The 19,231-nt window shown below is 64.1% G+C and overlaps 1 protein-coding gene across 1 annotated transcript in view; it reads right to left on the bottom strand.

The window, feature by feature from the left end:
- The window catches only part of WNT3A (Wnt family member 3A), a gene marked incomplete at both ends in the record, with an annotated part of 39,647 nt that extends 22,890 nt beyond the window's left edge, over window positions 1-16,757 (bottom strand). Inside the window, 2 exons of the mRNA XM_080804272.1 lie at window positions 2,882-3,123; window positions 16,687-16,757. Of these exons, the coding sequence (XP_080660398.1) occupies window positions 2,882-3,123; window positions 16,687-16,757 (313 nt within the window). The remainder of the gene's footprint in view (window positions 1-2,881; window positions 3,124-16,686) is intronic.
- Between the last annotated feature and the right edge of the window lie 2,474 nt (window positions 16,758-19,231).

The raw sequence follows: 19,231 nt of genomic DNA, 5'->3' as shown, positions 1-19,231 counted from the left end.
CAAAATGCTTGCAAACCAAATCCTCCAGCATGTTAAAGGGATTATTGACCATGACCAATGGGGATTTATCCCAAGAATGCAAGGGTGCTTCAGTATAGGAAAATCAACCAATAATAACACATCAAGTTAAGAGAATGAAGGAATAAAACTGCATGGGCATCTTAATTGGAGCAGAAAAAGCATTTGATATAATCCAACATCCTTTCGGGATACAAAAATTCAACAGATGAGTTATAGAAATGAATTTCCTCCACCTGATAAAAGGCAGTTTTGGAAAACCCACAGCAACCCACTTAGTTGATTGTGAAAGACTGAAACATTTCTCCCTAGGATCAAGAACAAGACAAGGGTGCCCTCTTTCACCACTGCTACTTAACATAGTGCTGGAAGCAGTAGAACAATCAGGCAAGAAGAAGATATCAAGGGTACACAAATTGGACAGGAAGAAGTAAAACTGTCACCATTCATAGGTGACATGATCCTCTATATAGAAAACCTGAAGGAACCTACAAAAAACCTCTCGGAGCTACCCCAAAATTAAGCAAAGTTGAAGGATACAGGATCAAAACAAAAATTATTTGTATTTTATATAGTAGCAATGAATAGTCCAAAAAAGAAAATAAGAGAACAATTCCATTTACAATAGCATCAAGAAGGAAAAAAATACTTAGAAATGCATTAGTGAGGGAAGTACAAGACTTATATGCTGAAAACTACAAAAACATTGCTGGAAGAAACCAAGGAGGACCTCAATAAACAGAAAGTCATCCCATGTCCATAGATTAAATGAATGTAATGCCCATGACAATCCCAAAATCCCTTTTCACAGACATGGAGAAATTGATTCTAAAATTCATACGGAATTACAAGGGTCCCAAATCGCCAAAACAATCTTGTAAAGGAAACCCAGAATGGAGGATTTGATTGGCACTTACTGACTTCAAAACATAGTATAGAGCCATAAAATAGTGTGGAATTAGCAAGACGATGGTCATATAGACCAATGACTGGCACTGAGTCAAGAAACAAATCCACACATCCATGGCCAGTTGATTTTTGACAAGGGCACAAAGACCATTCAATGCGGAAAAAAATAATCTGTTCAGCAACAGATGGTGTTGAAATAACTGGATTTCCACACGCAAAAGAATAAAGTTGGACCCTGAGCTCACACCATACACAAAAATTTATTCCCTATAAATCAAAGATTAAATGTAAAAGATTAAAGTATAAAACTCTTAGAAGAAAACATAGGTTCACGTCTTTGTAACCTTAGATTAGGCAGTGCTTACTTTAATATGATGTTTCGGTAGATAAATTGGACTCCAACAAAATTTAAAACTTTTGTGCATTCTAGGACACTGTCACAACAATGAAAAGACCACCTAAACAATGGGAGAAATTATTTGCAGATCATGGATCTGATAGAAAATGCAGCATCTAGAATATATAAAGAGCTCTGACAATTCAACAACAAGAAGACAAACACCCCAATTAAGAACTGGGCAGGGGTGCCTGGGTAGCACAGTTATCTGGGCATCCATTGCCCAGGTTTTGGCTCAGGTCATGATTTCAGGGTCCCGGGATTGAGCCCAAATTGGGCTCTGTGCTCAGCGTAGAATCTGTTGAAGAGTCTATCTCCCTCTGCCTTTCCCCTCCATGTGCGCTCTCTCTCAATGCATAAAGAAATCCTTTAGAAAAAATTGGGCAAAGAACATGAATAGGTGTTTCTCCAAAGAAGACATACAGATGACCAACAAGCCCACGGAAAGATGCTCACCATTATCAGTCACCAGGGACACACGAATAAAAACCATGAGATTTCCCTTCATACCCACTGGATGGATAAGGAAACAGGCAGAAATTGCACGGTGGTGAGGATGTGGAGACACTGGAACCCTCACGCACTGCTTGCGGGAATGTAAGATGATGCCCCTGTGGAAACCTGTGGCGTTTTCCCCAGATCTTACACAGAACAATTGCACTCCTAGGAATATATGCCAAGGTTTGAGAACAGGTATTCAAACAGATACTTGTACAAAAATGTCCAGAGCAGCTCTGTTCACAGCGGCCACAAGGTGGACATAAGCCGAATGTCTGTCAGCGACGGATGAATGCATCATAAAATGCAGCGGATCTACACAGAGGAGTACTATTCCCCCCGTGGGAAGGCAGGAGGAGCTGATACCTGCAGCGTGTGGACCAACCCTGAAACCATCCTGCTGACAGTAAGGATCCTTTCTCCCTCTGCAGCCACCATGTTACAGAAGCCACCTTCAGGTGTTCCCACTGAGTGGGAGAGAGCGGGGACCAGCTGGGCCCACGGCCCTGATGCCCTCTGATTTGCAGACGTTGTGAAACCACTCTCTTTGGTGAAAATCTGCTCTTCACCCCAAGTTCACCAAGTTCACCCAACCCTCACCTTCTAGCTCTTCCTAAAGTAAAGCCCTGCCCCCAGCACCCTGGACAATTCCTGAGGCGTGCATCGACCCTCCCCTACCCCGTGGTTTTTGTTTTTTTTTTTTAATTGTATTTTCTCTGCAAGATGCCCAGAAGGTCTGGTTCCTGTGGGAGGCCTGTCCCCCTGGAACGGCACAATTTCTCCTGGGGAAGGGGACGCAGGAGGACTCTTTCCATGAAACTACAGCATTCCCAGCTCCAGGAGACCCCCAGGACGGGTGAGCGTGGGAGACGGCCAGAGAATGAGGCCTGCACAGCTGGCGGAGCTCCCCGTGATGCTGTTCCCAGGCAGAGCGTCGGGGACACAGTGCCGCGGACCCAGGTGGAGCGGCCCCTGATCGTGAAGGGCACTGCTTGCACCTGCAGCACCCACGCCCGGCTGGCCACCTGCCCCCGAAGGCCGGCGAGCGTGCCCACATACCTCTGTCCAGCACAGGGCCGAAGATGGCCAGGCTGTTGTCCACAGTGGTGCAGTTCCAGCGGCGGCCGCGGAACTGGTGCTGGCACTCCTGGATGCTGATCTTCACGCCCTCCGCCACGCTGGGCATTATCTCCACGTAGTTCCGGCAGAAGCGCAGCTGCTTGGGGACCAGGCCAGGGATGCTGGCGCACAGGATGGGCTGAGTGCCCAGGGACGAGTACTGCGGCCCGACGGCCAGCGACCTGGTGAGGAGGAGACCGGTCAGCTGGGGGACCGCTTGGCGGAGGGAGTGACCGTGGCCCGACGGCCCGGGCGGCGGCCGACCTATCGGGGGACGAGCACAGCACGGGGATCAGGCAGCCGCCAGCCGTGTCCGCACCCACAGGAGCAAGGGTGGACAGCTGGTGTCCCCCGCCTCCCCCGCCAACCCCCGCTGACTGCGTTGCAGGTGCAGGAGGCAGAGATGGGGCAGAAGCCAGGGCTCAGGGTCCCCCTGAGCTCAAGCTGGAAACCGCCTGAGGGGAAGGCGCGGGGGGAGTATGTCCCGTCGCGGCTCCCACTCACTGCACGGGCCTGTGACATTTAAACTACGCGCAACAGCAAACGAGAGAGAGAAATCGGGACTTTCAGCCCTCAGCCCACAAGGCCACGGCTCCCGAGGGGGCTGGTTAGAAATAGGACTTTGCGCCGGTCCCCGTGGAAGGTTCTGCGGGCCGCGCGGGGCGGGGTGGTGGCAGCGCCGTGATGCATGGGCTGGTAGTCACGCACGTGTTTATGTGTCTGCAGTGACCACACCGTGTCCACGTAACTGTGTGTGATTCCACCTGGATTTCAAGGAAGAGGCGCCAGGTCCTCTTGTGGACCTACAGGAAAGAGCTCCCACAACCAGACGGGTGACAAGCTGTAACTCCAGCCGGCTCCCCTGGTGGGTCCCAGCGCTGCGGACCCCCCGCCCGCCTCCCAGGTGACCCCAGATCCTGCCCCCTGTGGACGCCCCCGCCTGCTCCCCCAGGGGACCCCGGATAGCGCTGCCGGTGGATGCCCCCCGCCCTCTCCCCTGGGTAATGGTGGATCCCATCGCCCATGGACACCCCACCGCCCCCGCCTGCCCCCCGGGTTATCTCATTTACAGCCGCCGTGGACAACCTCCCCCGCTCCCCACGTGACCCCGAGTCCTGCCCTGTGGACGCCCCGTCCAGTGCCACCCGTAGCCTGTCTCCCCAGCGCTCTCCTCTTCCAGCCTGGGGAGCCCGTTTGTCTCCTCCGCCGCGGCGGCTCGGTGAGCCGCATCCCAGGTCCTGCGCGGAGACGCAGAGCAGCCCCTCAGCCCCTGCGGAAGGTCTCTGCGTGGTCGGTACTTGGCCCGGTGGCCTCCAGGAGGAAGGCCTGTGTCTCCTTTGTTTGTGGGGAGGAACCGCGTCCAGGCCGGCTGTGTCAGCCTCTGCTGGAGCCCCAGAGGCTCTCCTGGTGGCCCTGGGAGGTTAAGCCCCAGCGAGAAGGAGGGACAGAGGCTTCCGGGTCCTTCAGCAGCCCCGCCTCTGTGTTTCCACGGAGACCTTAGGTAAGTCCTACCCGGAGTCTAACCCAGTTCCATCCAGCTGTGGTAAGAGCTGCGGGACATGGGGATTCACTGTCAGAGAAACCAGCCTACCCTCTGGACGTCCAGAGGAAGGAGATGCTATCCTCCTTCCACCCTCCTTCCCCAAAATCTTCCAGGCCGGCGTGCCTGGAGGCCCCCAGCCCAGCCCTCCAGCACCTAGAGCTTCCTCATTGCCGTCCGGCTAGAATCTGGCTCCGCTGGCTTTCCCTGCACACCCTGCAGGCCCCGGGCCGCTGCCCCACCTCCCTGCACCCGCATCCCCATCAGCGGTCTCTCCACCGACACAGGCTTCATCCCCCATCCCCCGCAGCCCCCTGCCCCTGGGCGGGTCACCCTCCCCGCCTTCCCTCTGCGGCAGCTCTGCCTTGCTGCAGAAGCCAGCTGGGGCGTGGGCGGTTCCCCCTCTGTGCATGCTCTCCTGGCCAAACCCCCCGATGGCGTGTGGTTCCCCACATTCCTGGGCATGCCACCACGTCCACCGTCTCCTCGCCTTGCCCTCCTCCTGCTCAAGAACATCTCTTAAGAATTAAAGCCCGTCTTTCCCCAGGACTATACCGCACCTTGCAGCCAGGTGTGTGAGTCAGGCCGCCTTCCTGGAGGCAGTGGGCCCATGTCCCTGATCGTCCATGCCCTCGACCATGCTCCTGACATCGTGGGTCTCTCCCACACAAGCCCCAGTATCTAACCCCCCAGCCCTCTGAGCGGTCCCCATGGGTCCCATCTGTCCGCACTCCTGTGCCTTGATGAGGTGTCCCAGCCAGACCTGACCTCGTGTCGGACACCGGAGGCCTCCCCACTCCCGAGCGAGTGTGTGTCCCCGGCGTGGCCTGTGTTGGTGGGGCTGGTTCCTCCTTTACGGGGTTGTTCCCTGGCTGATTCCTTTTGTACTTGCAGACCCTGTTGAGTGCTGGGTGCCAGGCCAGACCAATGCTCCCCACGTTTCCTCCACACCTGCTCCACCGTCCTGTGACCGCCGCAGTTTCCAGAAAGACCAGGTCCCCGCCTCACCCACCGGTGGGGCCTCACTTCTCTACAAAGGGTCCTGTGATCTGGGCCTTGCTCCCCTCCCCTGGCCTACAGGGACAGTTCTGAGTGGAGGCCACAGGGGCTGCCCCGTGGGGATCCCCGCACTTCTCCGTGGACCAGCAGAGCAGGAGGGTGGCAGGATGGGAGGGAGGCCAGGCCGTGGGCTACGCGTGGGCGGGGAGGCGGCAGGAGTACAGGCCCGCATCAGGGTTCTCTAACCTTGGAGGCCAGTGGGCTGAAGTGAGGCGTCCGGGTTGAACAGATGGGCCCCCCTGGGCTGGAGCACAGGGAGGGGGCAGAGGGGTCTGGGAAGGCAGTGGGACAGTGTGGGGGGCGACTGGCCGCATCAACTCTGTGGGACCTGCTGTGACTCTGGCTGGAGCTCCTGCAGAGAGCCTGTACACACAGGGCAAGCCCCCAGCCCCACTGTCCTTCAGAATGTCCAGAGCGCCCCGCCAGGTGAAAGGCCAGCACCCCCCAAGCTGCCCCTGTCACGGGCCCAGGAACCATGGCCTGATGCATGGGCCACGTGTGGAAGGCTCTGCCCACACCAGGCCAACACCAGGCATCTGCCTCCCCCATGAGGTCTCCCTGGAACTGAACCCTGCTAGCCCCGCCTCGGACATCCGCCCAGCACAGACCCACGCTGAGGACTCCCGGCCCGGTGCTCCGGGGGCACACACCGACCCAGGCCGTGCACCCCCTCCCCACACGGCATGACCAGCTGGGCCCTGGAACAGGCGGCAGGAGCAGCTGGAGTGACACCCTCTAACGAATGCAGGGACGCAGGGGGAGGGTCCCCGAGAAGCGCTAGCTGGGTGGCCCAGTGAGGGCCAGCACTGGGCAGGGGCTGGAGGTGGTGGGGTTCGGGATCCTCCCACAGCTTCCCCGGCCTTTCCAGATGAGAGTCCACGCCTGCCTCCCTCCAGGCGGCCTGGCTGGTCACTCGCCGTGCTCCTTTCTGCCTCCGACAGAGATAGGGCTGCCATGGCCGGTCCTGGAGGCCACACCAGGCCAGGGAGGTGACGATGGGGCCAGGCCAATGCAACTTCGAGCATCCAGGAGCCCCGGGACAGGGGCTTTGGGGAATGGCTGGTGGGGCAAGGCTGGGGGCCAAGGGTTCCCGTCGGCACAGGAGTATGAGCTGGGTCACTCCCGTGAGCCTTCCCCGGGCTGCTTGGGCTCCTCCGCTCTGTGAGCCAAGAGGCCTCATTGGGGTCACACGGGACGTGACTTCCCGCAACGTGGAACTCTCTTTCCTGACGAGCCAGCCCGCGTGCTCAGGGGCGTGAGACTGGGAGACGCAAGGGTGGGTGGTTGGCTGTGGCAGGACCGGGCAAGGAGAGGTGGGCCCACGGATGTTCCTGGCCAGACCCTGTGTCTGGCGGCAGGACATTCCGGGATGGCGCAGGGTTGGGGGGGGGGTCTCCTGTCACGGCTTCCCGGGGGCCTGGCTCCTGGGGGGCTCCCTCCATGCCTCCCTCCTCTTGTCTCAGCCCCGCTCCACCCCGAGGGGACGGAGAGCTGACCCAGAAGGAAGTCCACACACGGGATCATTTCTCTCTTGGCTGAAGGTGCTTGTTGACTTGGAGACTCAAAGGGATGGGAAAGAAAGATCACGTGGTCAGTGCAGAAGGGCTGGCTCCCTGGCTCCAGACTTGTCCTGGGGGGGGGGGGGAGGGCTGGCAGGAGGGCAGGTGAGCCCCAGAGCCCCACACCTGCAGCAGGGAGCGCAGAGCCCGGCTTGGGGGGGGCCCTCAGGGTCCGGGTCACAGCAGGGAAGGGCAGGCTGGTTTCCTTCGTGGCCCCAGCCATCCACCAGGCGGGGACTTCCAGGCTCCCAGCCCCGGTTCCCGTGCTGAGTCAGCTCCTGCGTGCCCCGCCCCCCAGCACCTCCGCCTGGCCGGCCTCCTCCTGGGCAGGCCCCAGCTCGCCACCACCCAACCTCCTGGGGCAGCCAGGCCGCCCCGCTGTTCCTGTCCCCACCAACCCTGGCTGGGCTCTTCGCACACCCACTCCGGCCCCGACGCCTGACGCCCCCAGCCCCATGAGTGGCTTCGGAGATGTTCCCGTGTCCCAGAGCCGGGTGCTCGGGGGGCCTGGGTGCTGCCGACCCTGCCTGAGGAGGGAGGAGAGCCGGAGCCTAGGGGGCCGGTGCTGTGGGCCGGAAGACGTCGAGGGGGCTGGTCGGGACACCGGCTGTGGCTTTGCCTCAAAGGCACAACGGAGCCAGTAAAGAAAAATCACACAGAAAGTCCCGCTGGTGCTCACCAACCTTACCGTGGGGATCACGGATAACATACATGTATCATCACGACATGCACCTTCACATGCTGTCACGTGTCAACAGAGCCGGGGAAAATCCAAACGGTGCACTATTCCCCACACCCCCAGGACCCAAATTCCTAAACAGAAGGTAGGTACCCCGGCCCGACAGCACTGGGAGAACCACAGCCCTGTGGGAGCACGTGGGGGCCCTTGGGGTGAGGCCAGGGGCAGGACGGGATGGCAGGGAGGGGCTCCGAGCAGAGGGGCAGGGGCTGCGGCTGCCACCTCCGGGGGGATGGTGATGCACAGGCCCAACCACGGGTCTTGCCAGGGACTGGAGGCACGGAGGATGGGAGGGGTGCCATTGCCCCTGTGTCCTGAGTGCTGTCTGGGCTCCAGAGTCGTGTGCCGGAGGAAAGGACATCACTGCAGGGACGGCCCCTGGCCTACAGCAGGTACCACCCTACGATGTGAGCCCCACAGGCTGGGGACAGGTGGAGAGCGGACAAGACTTCCCTGGCCAAGCAGAACCATTGGAGGCAACGGTACCAACACAAACATGCAGCAAAGAGCCAAGGAGGGAGGGCATACCATGGCTACGCAGGGTCCCAGCCGTGCCCCGAGACGCAGTCTTTCTGCCTTCTGCGGGTGACTGTGCCCTTGGTCGCCACTGCTCCAGCTGCTGCCCTGGGGGTGCCAACAAGGGCCGCCTCTCCCTGTCCCGGGGGCCCCCAGAGCGCCAAACCTGCTCGGGACCTTCCGGGAGTGGACATGTGGTGCTGAACCCTGGGAAGGAGGCCCCCACCGGGCCTGGACTCTGCCTAGCCGCGGGACTGTCCGGGATGACAGGACATCCGGGACTGGAATCCGGGTCGCCAAAGCCTATCACGCTACCACACGTGTGCCTTCCTAGCACGGCCCGTGCTGGGCGCACAAGTCAGAGACGTGGGGGCGTGCTGGGCCTGAGCCGCCCAGATGTGCGAGCACAGCCCGCGGTGGGCGTGAGCCGCAGGAAGCCGTCGAGCGCGGCCACTGGTCAGGCAGCCCAGACCCCATTCCAGCCACTACTGGCCCTCCTGGCCGCTGCCCCAGGGATGGGCCTCCCTGCTGGGCTCAGGGTTGGGTCCCTGACCCCACGGCCCCACCGCTGCGGCCTCTGTGCGCCCCTCCTGCACCCCTCCTGCGTCCCAGTGCTGAGCCCCGCCTGCCCCCACGGCTCCTCCCCTGTCCCCAACCCCACCCTGAGGCCCCACCCCCCACCGCCACTCCTTCTGGTGCTGCCTCCCCCAGCCCCTGTCCCACCCCTCCCCTGCCCCCCATCCCTCTCCTGCCCGCCCTCCTTGTGCCGTGACTCCCCCCCCCGCTCCCCCCCCCGCCGCCCCCCTTTCCATGCCGTGTCCCCCCGCACTCCCCTCCCCTGTCTGCGGCACGTCCCTTGTGCAGCTCGCGGCGTCCCCATCTAGGCTCCTGCCTCTGCCTACAATCAGCCGCTGCCAGCTTCCCCCCACCCCCGTGCCCCGCGGTGTCCCCTGTGTGGCCGTGGGCTCAGCTGGCCGCTCCCTGACTTGCTCCGACCACATGGCCTTGTGGACGGAGCCCTGGGACCTCCTGGACCGGGCATCTGGGCTCAGGGGAGGACACCCGGCTGGCGTTCTCGTTGTTCATAAAGCAGGGGTCTTGTTCTCCTTCTAGGGATACCACTCCTGTTGCGGGACCCCCTCCTAGCACGGTCGCTGTGGGGGTCAGGGTGCCGTACGCAAGTCTGGGGCCACGAACGTGGGTCTGTGACAAGTCCCTGGTGTGTCCTGTGGCCAGCACCAGCAACCCCAAGCTCCACAAGTCTCCCGGGCCCTGTACAGCCCCAGGTCCATTGCCGACGGGTCTTGGGGGTCAATGTGAGTGGCGGCCTGAGCCTGCCCCTGGCCGGCTGCATTAGGGCCCTTTGTGTCCCATGACCCCACTGACACCCCCAAAGTCCCTCCAGAGGTGGCCGGAAGGGTGACACTGCATGGGGGCTGTTCGCTCCCAGGCCCCATGGAGGCGGATGCAGAGCCTCCTACCCTATACCGGCAGGGGGGCCGCCAGAGGGTGTCCCAGCACGGACCAGGCCTCACAAACCCTCGGGAGCCCACACTGAGCTTCGGGTCAGTCCCTCCGGCACCCCCTCTGCCTCACAGGCTTCCCAGGTGTCCCACGGTCCCAGAGAGGGACGGGAGGCCCTGGCTTCGGGCCACTCCCTTGAGGGGACGTGGGACTGGGGCTTGTAGCCATCATCCATCTGCCTGGATCACGGTGAGGTCTGACCCTTCTCGATGGCTGCAGGGAGAGCATGGCAGGGGCCTGTAGTCCTCAGGGCGGGGGTCCTGCGGGTCTGGGGGAGCAGGCCCGCCGCACCCTTGCTGCACCCACTTCCTAACCCTGCACCTGGCGCGGTGACTCAGCCGGTGAGGAATCCAGTGCACTTCTCCGCAGAGCAGGGTGCTGTCCCAGAAGGCGATCGAACTGGCACCCTCCGCCCACGCCGGGCTGGACGCCTCGCCGGGCACCCCGCGAGCCCAGAGCACCCTAGCCCTCCAGACATACCCACCCCCGTCGCCCTCTGAGCCCCAGCCCTGGAGTCCCAGCCCAGAGAGACCCAAGAGTCCACACAGCAAGGGGGCCCACGTCCCGGAGCAGGGGCTGTGGTCTCGCCTGGGGCCTGGGAGGAGGCCCAACACGCCGACCACGTGCGGCCGGGAGGCGAGGCAGGCAGGATGCGACCTCTGTGCGTGGCACTGCTGTCACCCCCGGATACGCGTGGGGGACGCAGGCCATCACCTTCCACCCGGAGCACGCACATCCGCAGCCCGGAGAGTGGCCCCGACTCCAGTCCCAGCCTGTGGCTGCGTCCACGTGAGCCACACCCGCCGCCCGCTGGTTCTAATGGTTTTCTCCCTCCCGGGAGCACCCTGCAGACGGAAGGCTGGGCACAGTGCCAGGCCGTCTCACTCAAGGTGGAGTGGAGGTGCCGGCCGAAACACGCAGGGGAAGGAGGTGCCCAGGACCCAGGCTGGTGGCCGTCACCGCCGGGGCTTCGCCGTGACTGTGCGGCGGGGGGCTGGGGGTGGCCCTCTGGCCTGGCTCCTGGGCACAGAGCCGCAGACGGAGGGGACGCCTGGGCACTATTCCCCGGGGTCTCAGCGGGGCGGCCGGCCCTTAGGTGTCTGTGGACCTGGTTCGGTTTCCGTGGCAGCAAATCTCAGCAGGTGTGGGGCTCCCGTGGGCTGTGGGCACCGCTCTGCCCTCCCCGTGGCCGCATCGGGGCTACTTCAGGCCGTTCTCACAGGGAGAGGGGTTCTACGGCTGGGACCTTGGCTGGCCGGGGCAGGTGGGCAGGAGGCTGGGCCGCGGGCCTGCTCCACTTGGCGCCCGGTGCCCATAGCCCTGCCAGCCGCCTGCTCGAGGCCCCACAGAAGCCAACCCCTCTTCCTGCGTGTCCTCTCATTCCTAGGCCACGAGGTGCTGCACCCGTGGGACAAGACCCCCATCTTGTCCTTCAGGGACACAGAGTGGGCACAGAGCTGCACGCAGGCCCCAAGGGAGCAGGGAGGGCAGGGCCCACCCACCCCCCGGGGTCTTGGCAGAGGAGGGTCCGGGTTGGTCCCCTTGGGGACAGGGTCTGAGGTCTCACAAAGACATGGGGCGCCCGTCCCCAGACTGGAGCCCTGAGTGCGGGGCTGCCCGGTGGTCCTGTGGGTGGAGGGCTGCCCAACAGGATGGGCGGGCTCTCTCCTTCCAGACGGGGGCCGAGGGCTCCAGCAAGGGTGCCGACCTGCCTGCCCCCCGCCCTCCCGGCGCTCTTTCTCTCTCCAGCCTCCAATGGGGGGCCCACGGGGAGGGCCCGGGCCTCCAGGCTCCTGCCCCCGGCGGCCTGGAAGGACCCTCCTGGGATCTGGTGCACCCTGGGCCTAGAGGGCACGTGCTGGCCCCCACCCCACCCCCGCACGGCCCCCTTACGCCCGTGCTGCCCCGCCGCTGAGCTGGGATTACTGACACATACTTCAAGCGAGTCCTGGCAGGTGGGCAGAGGCTCCCGTGCCCGCGGCCATGCATTTGCTTCCCTGGGCGGCAGCGGCACGTTTCGTTGGGGAAGGAATGTGGACGCGCCAAAGCGCGAGACACCTCCAGGGTGTCAGCTGGGGAGGCCGGGAGGGAGACCGAGGCCCTGCTGCCCCACGTGCAGTGGGGACCCGGCCCCGGAGCGGGGAGCTCAGCCCGGGGAGCAGGCACACTCCGCTGTGTCCTCCTGTCCCTCCCGCCAGGCTCTGTGTTTCACAGGAGAGATGCCATCATTCATTCCTCACTCATTCCTTCGCTGGGGGCGGGGTCTCGCTGAGCAGCTGCGGGGCTGACAGGAGGACCAGGGGCAGGACGGACCCCTCACGGGACGGAGGCACCAGCCTCCCCCTGCAGGGCCTGGGGCCTCTGCAGCCTGTGCCTTCTCGGGGCTCCGCTCCTGCCCCTGGCCACGACGGGGTACTCACCACCTCTCAGCACCACGTGGGCTTCCTGACACCCTCAGGCAGCCGACCCAGAGCCCACATCCGCCTCCCGAGTCTTCTTGGTCCTTCTACTGAGCTTACAAGGGGCAGATGCAAACTCTCCGTGTGGCCAGCCCGTGGAGGGATGGTGGTCCGCGGGGAGGTCCCTGCTCAGGCCGGCTGGCTGACGTAAATGTGTGTCTTGACCTCACAACGTGGGTTTTGGGGTTTATAAATTCCCAACCCAGTATGTATGTAAAGTGTGTAAAGAGGTTGCATGACAAAACGCGGGACACCATGTCACACCCAAGCGTCCCCTGTCTTCCGCTTCTGCTCCTGTGTCTCCATGGACAACGCGGTCCCAGGACGGCTCTGGCTTGGGGGCCATGTCCAGTGTGACTGGGACTTTCATGGCCAGTGCGGTTTCCAGGCTCTGCTTTCCCATGCTGGGACGGGGACAGGGCGCCTGCCGCCGTGCAGGCCTGGTCTGCACGCAGGACCCACCGTGGGAAGTGTGGCTTCACAGCCCTTTGCTAAGGGTAGCTGCCTGGTCCTCCCGCCTGCCACAAAGGACTCTAGCCGGGTTGTGCAGATGCCGCAGAAAATCATCTTACGAATGAGCCAGTCCAGTGAGAAGCAGGGACGCCAGGGGCTGGGAGACACGGTCTTGAGAGTGTGGGCAGCCAGGCCAGGGGACCCGGAGGGGTGGGGGAGACAGGTGCGCTGTGCTCTGGAGGGACGACGACGAAGCCTGCCTGCCTGGTGGTTCTGGGAAGCCGGTGTTCTGACCATGTCCCTGACACAAGGGTGGCCGTGGGTGGCTCTGTGGGGGGACGCGGCTGCCAGCACCCGGAGGTCCACCGGCACCGGAAGGGTCACCTGCAGGCTGGAGTCCTCTGGTCCCGTGACCTAACTGCGGTCCCTACCAGCCTCCGGGCTGCAGAGAGACACAGGGAGACAGAGACAGACACAGACAGGCAGGCAGAGGGAGCAGGGCTGCCCTGAGGAGGGGCATAGGGGTGCAGACCCACTGAGGGCAGGGCAGCTGGGCGGGGGGTGGGGTGGGGAGTCTCATGCATGGGCCCCTGCTCTCTGAGATCAGGTCAGAGTCACCTGACACTGGGAAGCCCTCACCGCAGCAGCTCTCCCTTCCCCCTCGCCCCCTTGGGGCTGGGGCCACAAGGGCACACCCCCACCCCGTGAGCTCCAGGTGCACCTGCACCCCACAAACAGTGGGGGGGCAGAGGGGTGGCACGGTTGGGGGGAGGGCCACGCGGAGAGGAGGTTCTGGGGGGTGGGAGCAAGTAGGGCCTGGGGCCAGGCCCTGTCTCTTAGCTGTGAGTCCTCTGCTAGTGAGGACCTTGCGGAAGGCGGTGGGGAGGGCAAGAACAGGGAGCAGTGCGTGGGGAGCACAGCCCAGGCCGCGGATCTGACCTGGGGTGACCTCGCAGGCGCAGGTCTTGGGCCAACCCAGGCAACATCTGCACTCTGTGCTGGGGAGCCTGGGGTCCGGCTGCGACTGGCAAGGGGACAGGCAGCTGGAAGTCCAGAGCAGTGAGGGTGAAAAGGTGGGAACGAGGCAGAGCTGCCTGGTGGGGGGAGCGAGGGGGGGTGGGCAGGACAGAAGCCAGCTCGGCCTGCAGGGCCCGGGCAAGGCCCAGGGGGTTACTAGGTGCTCTCAGTCCAGACTCAGACACAGGAGGAGGGGCTCAGAGCACGCCAGGGGAGCCCTGGAGCCTACTGGGTTCTGTTCCCAGTGCTCCGCGTGTCCCCTTGGCCCTGCTGCCATCCTGTGTTCCCAGGGGCCTTCCTGAGTGGCCTGCCTTCCTGGGGGACAGGAGAGGGACCCACCGCACGCCTACCTGTGGCCTCTCGGGTCCCTTCTCTGGGGACCCCTTCATCTGCCGCAGGAGGGGCCCCCAAGTTTCACTGTCTGCACAGGGGCCTTGGGACTGTGTGTATGTCTCTCTGAGGCTTGGCTGGGACCTGCCCTGGCAGGGCGAGGGACGTTTCCGTAGGCACGGGGGAGCGGGGGAGCAGGGGAGCGGGGGAGCGGGTGGCCCTTGGAATTCCCGCCGGGCCGCTGCCAGCAGCGCCAGCCCCTCCCCTCTCCCCCCTCCCACTGGGAGACACACCAACTTCAAGAGCCTAATTACTCCCGATTTGGGCTGTTTCCTCACTGTTGCCAGCGGCGCTCCCGCAGGTGAGAAGGCCCCCGTTACTTTCACTTTTATATGCAAGGTGTGGGGAGAAGGGGCCCCCCCTGCCCCCGCAGCTTTGTCTGGGGGAGGGAGGATGAAACAGAACAGCCAATTAGGGAGGCTGGGCGTGAAGGTGAGAAGTTATAAAGAGAGGGTCCCTGGCCCCAGGGGGGGAAGGGAGGGCAGTGGAAGGAGGAGCGGCGGTGGGAGGCTCCGCCAGGTAGGGCTTGAGGATGGAGAGGCCTTCCCCTGCTAGGAAACAGGTAGGCTTCACTGTGAGCCCTCCTGTGTACTCTGCCTGCGTGAGCCGTGGGGACATGGGTCCTTTCCCTATCCAGCTGGTCTGCGGGCACGGAGGAGGGCAAGCCGCCCTCCCCAGGGCGCCCTGAGGTCCTGTCTGCTAGACACCCTTCCCGCAGGAAACAGAATCACTGAGTGGGGCTTCCATGGCTCCCCTTCTCCCTGGGGCCAAGGGGCTGCTCTAGATTCTTGCTGGGGTGGATTGCAGAGCCGAAGGGCCCTTCCCAACGGACCTGGAAAATGAGGGGTTACCTCGGAGCATGTGCGGGTCCATTCACACGGACACAAGTGGCCCAGGTGCATACCTGCGTGTGTCGGGGGAGGTCAAGGCCAGGGAGCCTCAGGGCCAACAGGACAGAAATCCCGAGGTCTGCGGTAGCCAGGAGGCTGGTGGCAGGGCCCTTCCTTTCGGGAGCAGCGCGGGGGCGAAGGGCGCTTCCTCTCGCGCCCAGGAACGCGGCGGCGGCGGGTTCTAATTAGAAGCCTGCGCGGAAGCCGGCGGCCGCTGCGCTCTCTCGGACATGCCCCCCGGCTGCCCGCGGCCGGCCGGCCGGGCGTCAGTGTCCTCGCGGCCGCAGGCACTGGGGCCCTACCCGCGCCCCAAGGCGACAGGGCGCTGCAGGTGCGGCGCGCGCCGGTGGGGCGGCCGGGGTCCCTGAGGTGCGGCTCAACCGCCTCTCCAGGTCCCTGGACCAGCCCCGGCCTCCCCTCCCGCCCCGCCCCGCCTGGCTGCGCCTGGACCTGCGTCCCCACCCGGGCGCCCATGCTCCTGAACCATGTCGACGAGAAAAATTATTATCGGATTAGATGTACTTCAGCTCGCTCGGTTCCCCCCCCTTCCCCTCGGCGTAATTATTATGATTCCGGGCAAGCCGTCGGAGAAGGCTCCTGGGCGTGCGTGTGCGCGCGCGCGCGCCCGCAAGCATGTGTGTGGGGAGCCTGCTCTCCGGCTCCGGGTCTTCCCGCCGCGTCCCCCCGACTGGGAGGGTCAGATCGTGGGCTTCTCAGAGCGCGAGCCGGCGCACCGACTCCCCCGCTCCCTCCGTCCCCCAGCCGGGTGACCTTCCCCGGTGGGGGCTCGGCCACATTAGACACCCAAGGGAGGGTAACCCTGACTGCCCCCCCACTCCCCCAGACCCCTGATATTTGTGTGGTGGCCCCGCGGGCCCCTCCCTTCGGTTTGTCTGCGTTCCCATCGTCCGATTTCCAAGGGTCTCACTGAACCGGGCCTCCTCTGCGGGGAGGAGGCAGCCCCCAGTCTTCTCAACCGTGGGCCTCACCCACGAGCCTTCCACCTGGATGCCTTGTCTCTGTTCTACTGCGGCCCCCCTTTGCCTCCCGCAGCGGAGAGGGGCCGCGGAGAGGGCTCCCCCGACACCCACCCACACGGAGTCAGCCCGAGAGGCGGCAGGGACTTGGGGCGGCGGGTCCCGCTGTCCTTGCGTAACTGCGCTGCCCCAAGCTGTTGGGTCTTGTCTCACCGACTTTGTTTTAAGGTGTGCGTGTGCGTAACATACGGTACTCAAGGAACGTCTCCCTCTCCCCCGAGCTGCACCCGCTGGCTCTCCGCGCGTCCTTTGGCCGCAGGCACCCTGGCCCTTGATGCCATCTGTGCCGACCGTGTTCCCGCCTCTCCCCAGCCGCTGCGCCCCTTCAGACGCCGGGGGACCCTCTAGGCCCGGGACACCAATGTCCCCGGAAGCTCCAACACCCGCGTCCCACCCCTGGCCCCAACAGGTCGAAAGTGGCCGCCAAGGAAAACAGCCCGCCCGGGCCCCCGGAGCCGAAGGGGCAGGGCGCGGGCTCCGAGCCACCGTGGGGCCCTGCCCGAGGGGACGGCGGCTGGGGGCCTCTAGGAGCGAGACCAAGGCGAACGCGAGGGAGACTCACCACCAGATCGGGTAGCTGCCCAGCGCCTGTTCCAGGCCGTAGAGGAATACGAAGTATCCGAGCAGGGCCATCGCCGGGCGGGAGAGCGCCGAGGGCCGGGAGTCCGCCCCGAGAGCACGGGCGCCGGGGCGGGCCGGGCCCTGGGAGTGGGCAGGCGGCGGCGCTGGGCCCTCCTGCAGCCGCGAGGTGCGCGGGGTGCGCGGGTGTGCGCGGGTGCGCGGGCTCCGAGGGCGGCGCTGCGCCAGGTGGGCCGGCGGCCGGGCGGCGGGCCGGGGCCCGGGGCGGCGCGGGCCGGCGGGGGCGGGGCAGCGCCGCGGGGGGCGCCCGCCGGGGCTGGGGCCAGGGCCGGGCCGGGGCGGGGCGGGCCGGGGGCGGGCGGGGCCCTGGAGCTGGGGAGGCGGCGGCGGTGGCGGCAGCGGCGGCGGCGGCGCCGGCCCCTCCCGTGGCTGCGGGGCGCACGGGGTGCGCAAGGACGCGCCCGCTCCAAGGGCCGCGCTGTGCCGGATGGGCTGCTGCTCGGGCGGCTGTGGGTGGGGGGCGCGGCTCGGGGCAGCGTGGTCCTCAGGCGCCCCCTCCGAGGTCCAGGGCCGCGCTGCCCCGAACTCCTGGGCCGCGCGGCGGTGTGGAACCCCGCGCGCCCTGCGCTCGCGGTGGGACGCAATGTCCCCCTCTCGCTCCCGCGGCTGCTCTGTCCTGCGCTCGTTCTCTTGCTCGCACCGCGGCGGGGCTGCTCCCCCTTTCTGCCATCTCTTTGCCTGGGAGGTCCGCTCGTCTGGGGCCAATCCCTCGAGCCGCTCCTCGCTGGTCCGCTGGGAACGGAGCTGTCCGCTCCGCTCCCTTGCGGAGCGCCGCGGTGGTGGAGGCGGCCTGCGGTGCGGACAGTGGCTGGGTGGGCGGCCAGGCTGCGGCCCCTCACCTGAAGGTCTGCATTGGATGCGGGCTCTCTGGAGCGCAGGTGTGGACGCCTCCACGTTGTCCCGCACACCCCTCCGGGAAAGACGGGCCCCAGTCCCTGGCGCCTCCTAGCCAAGGCGGTGCAGCCTGCACCCCTCGCTCTGGCACCTCCAACCTCCGGTACGCCCAGCGCCGCTAGTCTCTTCATCCAGAAGGGATTTCTGACCGTTTAGGTAAGCCTTATGGTTTAGTTGATGGGGAAAGGGCAGACCCGAGAGGGAAGGTGACTTATGCAAAGTCTCAAGGAGCAGCTAGCCAGTATCCACCCTGGAGTCCACCTTGAAGCCCTGCTTGCACCTTCTGGGGCTGGGCGAGTGGGACACCAAGGGAGTTTGACTGGGGAAAGGAAGACCAAACCCTGAAATCTCCCCAGCTTCCCCATGGCACATGATAACAGGTGAGAGAGTCTGTGCCTGCCTTGACGGTGGTGGGAGACCAGTCAGTCTCAATGGTGCCTTGTGATAAACACAGCAGGAATTCATGACATGGTTTTGGAGTTGAGGGAGCAGAGTTGCAGCTAGAAATCCCAACTCCGGGTTCTTCTCTAATGTATCTCGTCTCGTGGACCCCCTGCTCCCCCCACAGGTCCCCTTCAGCCAGGCATCACCGCCTGGTCTGCAGTGTGAGGGGCCCCACGGAGAGGCCCTGAGGTAGGCATGTGACCCCTTCTCTGGGCAGGGGTGGCGAGCCTTCAGGCTTGGTGCTGAGAACCCGAGGCAGACCGCACCCATGGCATGCCACCCCTGCCTGCCGTGGTCTCCCCGTCTGCAAGGGAGCCAGCCTCAGGGGTGGGTGACCCGTCAGGATCTCTTCCTGGATCAGGAGCAAGGGCCCTTCCCTTTCAAGGAAACTTTCCTCCACACCTCCTTGGGATCCAGTTAAGTCTATGCATGCCCGGACCCTCTGCCCACCCCCCTCCCCCAGTCCCCACAAGCCCCCCACCTGCATCGGGAAGGAGGGAAGGTTCTGGAATGAAGTGGGGTGGGTGGGTGGAGGGCTGGCTCATCCTCCTCTGGGCTTCCCCTCTCTCTCTCAGCAAAAATCCCACCCAATTATCGCATTACCAGGGCCCTGGGCTGTGGGGGGGGGGGTGAGCTGAGGCAGCAGGCTCCCACCCCCTCCTCCCCAGCTGTGGGGCCAGGGGTTAGGGCCTTTATGGGGAGCCCCAGAGGCTGGTGGCTCTGTGCACACAAAGGGGCTAGCGACCCAGCCGGCCGGGCTCCGCACAGAACGGAGTCGGTGGGCACAGTCTTCTCACCTGCCAGGAGCCTTGGGGCGCCCTCTGCTCCTGCCTCGGCTGCACAGGGGATGGGGAGGGGGGACTGAGCTAGGCAGCCCCTGTGCTGCAGGGGAGAGAGAGGGGGAGAGTTCCCTGAGGATGTGCATCTCAGCACGTCTTTGTGGTCGTGCTGGGCTGGGGGCTTCCAGAGCCCTTCCTTCCCCTGCTGTGGTCTTGGGGAGAGGCTTGGCCCCTCTCTTTGAACGCAGAGACGAGGGGAGCAGGACCTGGGAGGGAGGCTGGCCTGCAGGGGCATGCTGGGTCCGGACGGCGGTGACCACCCGCCCTCCAGGGATCCTGGGAAGCTCACGT

Source organism: Martes martes (assembly GCF_963455335.1).
Source record: "Martes martes genome assembly, chromosome: 5".
Taxonomy (NCBI): domain Eukaryota; kingdom Metazoa; phylum Chordata; class Mammalia; order Carnivora; family Mustelidae; genus Martes; species Martes martes.
Note: the sequence above shows the minus strand (reverse complement) of the source record. Positions and strands in the feature narration are given on the sequence as shown.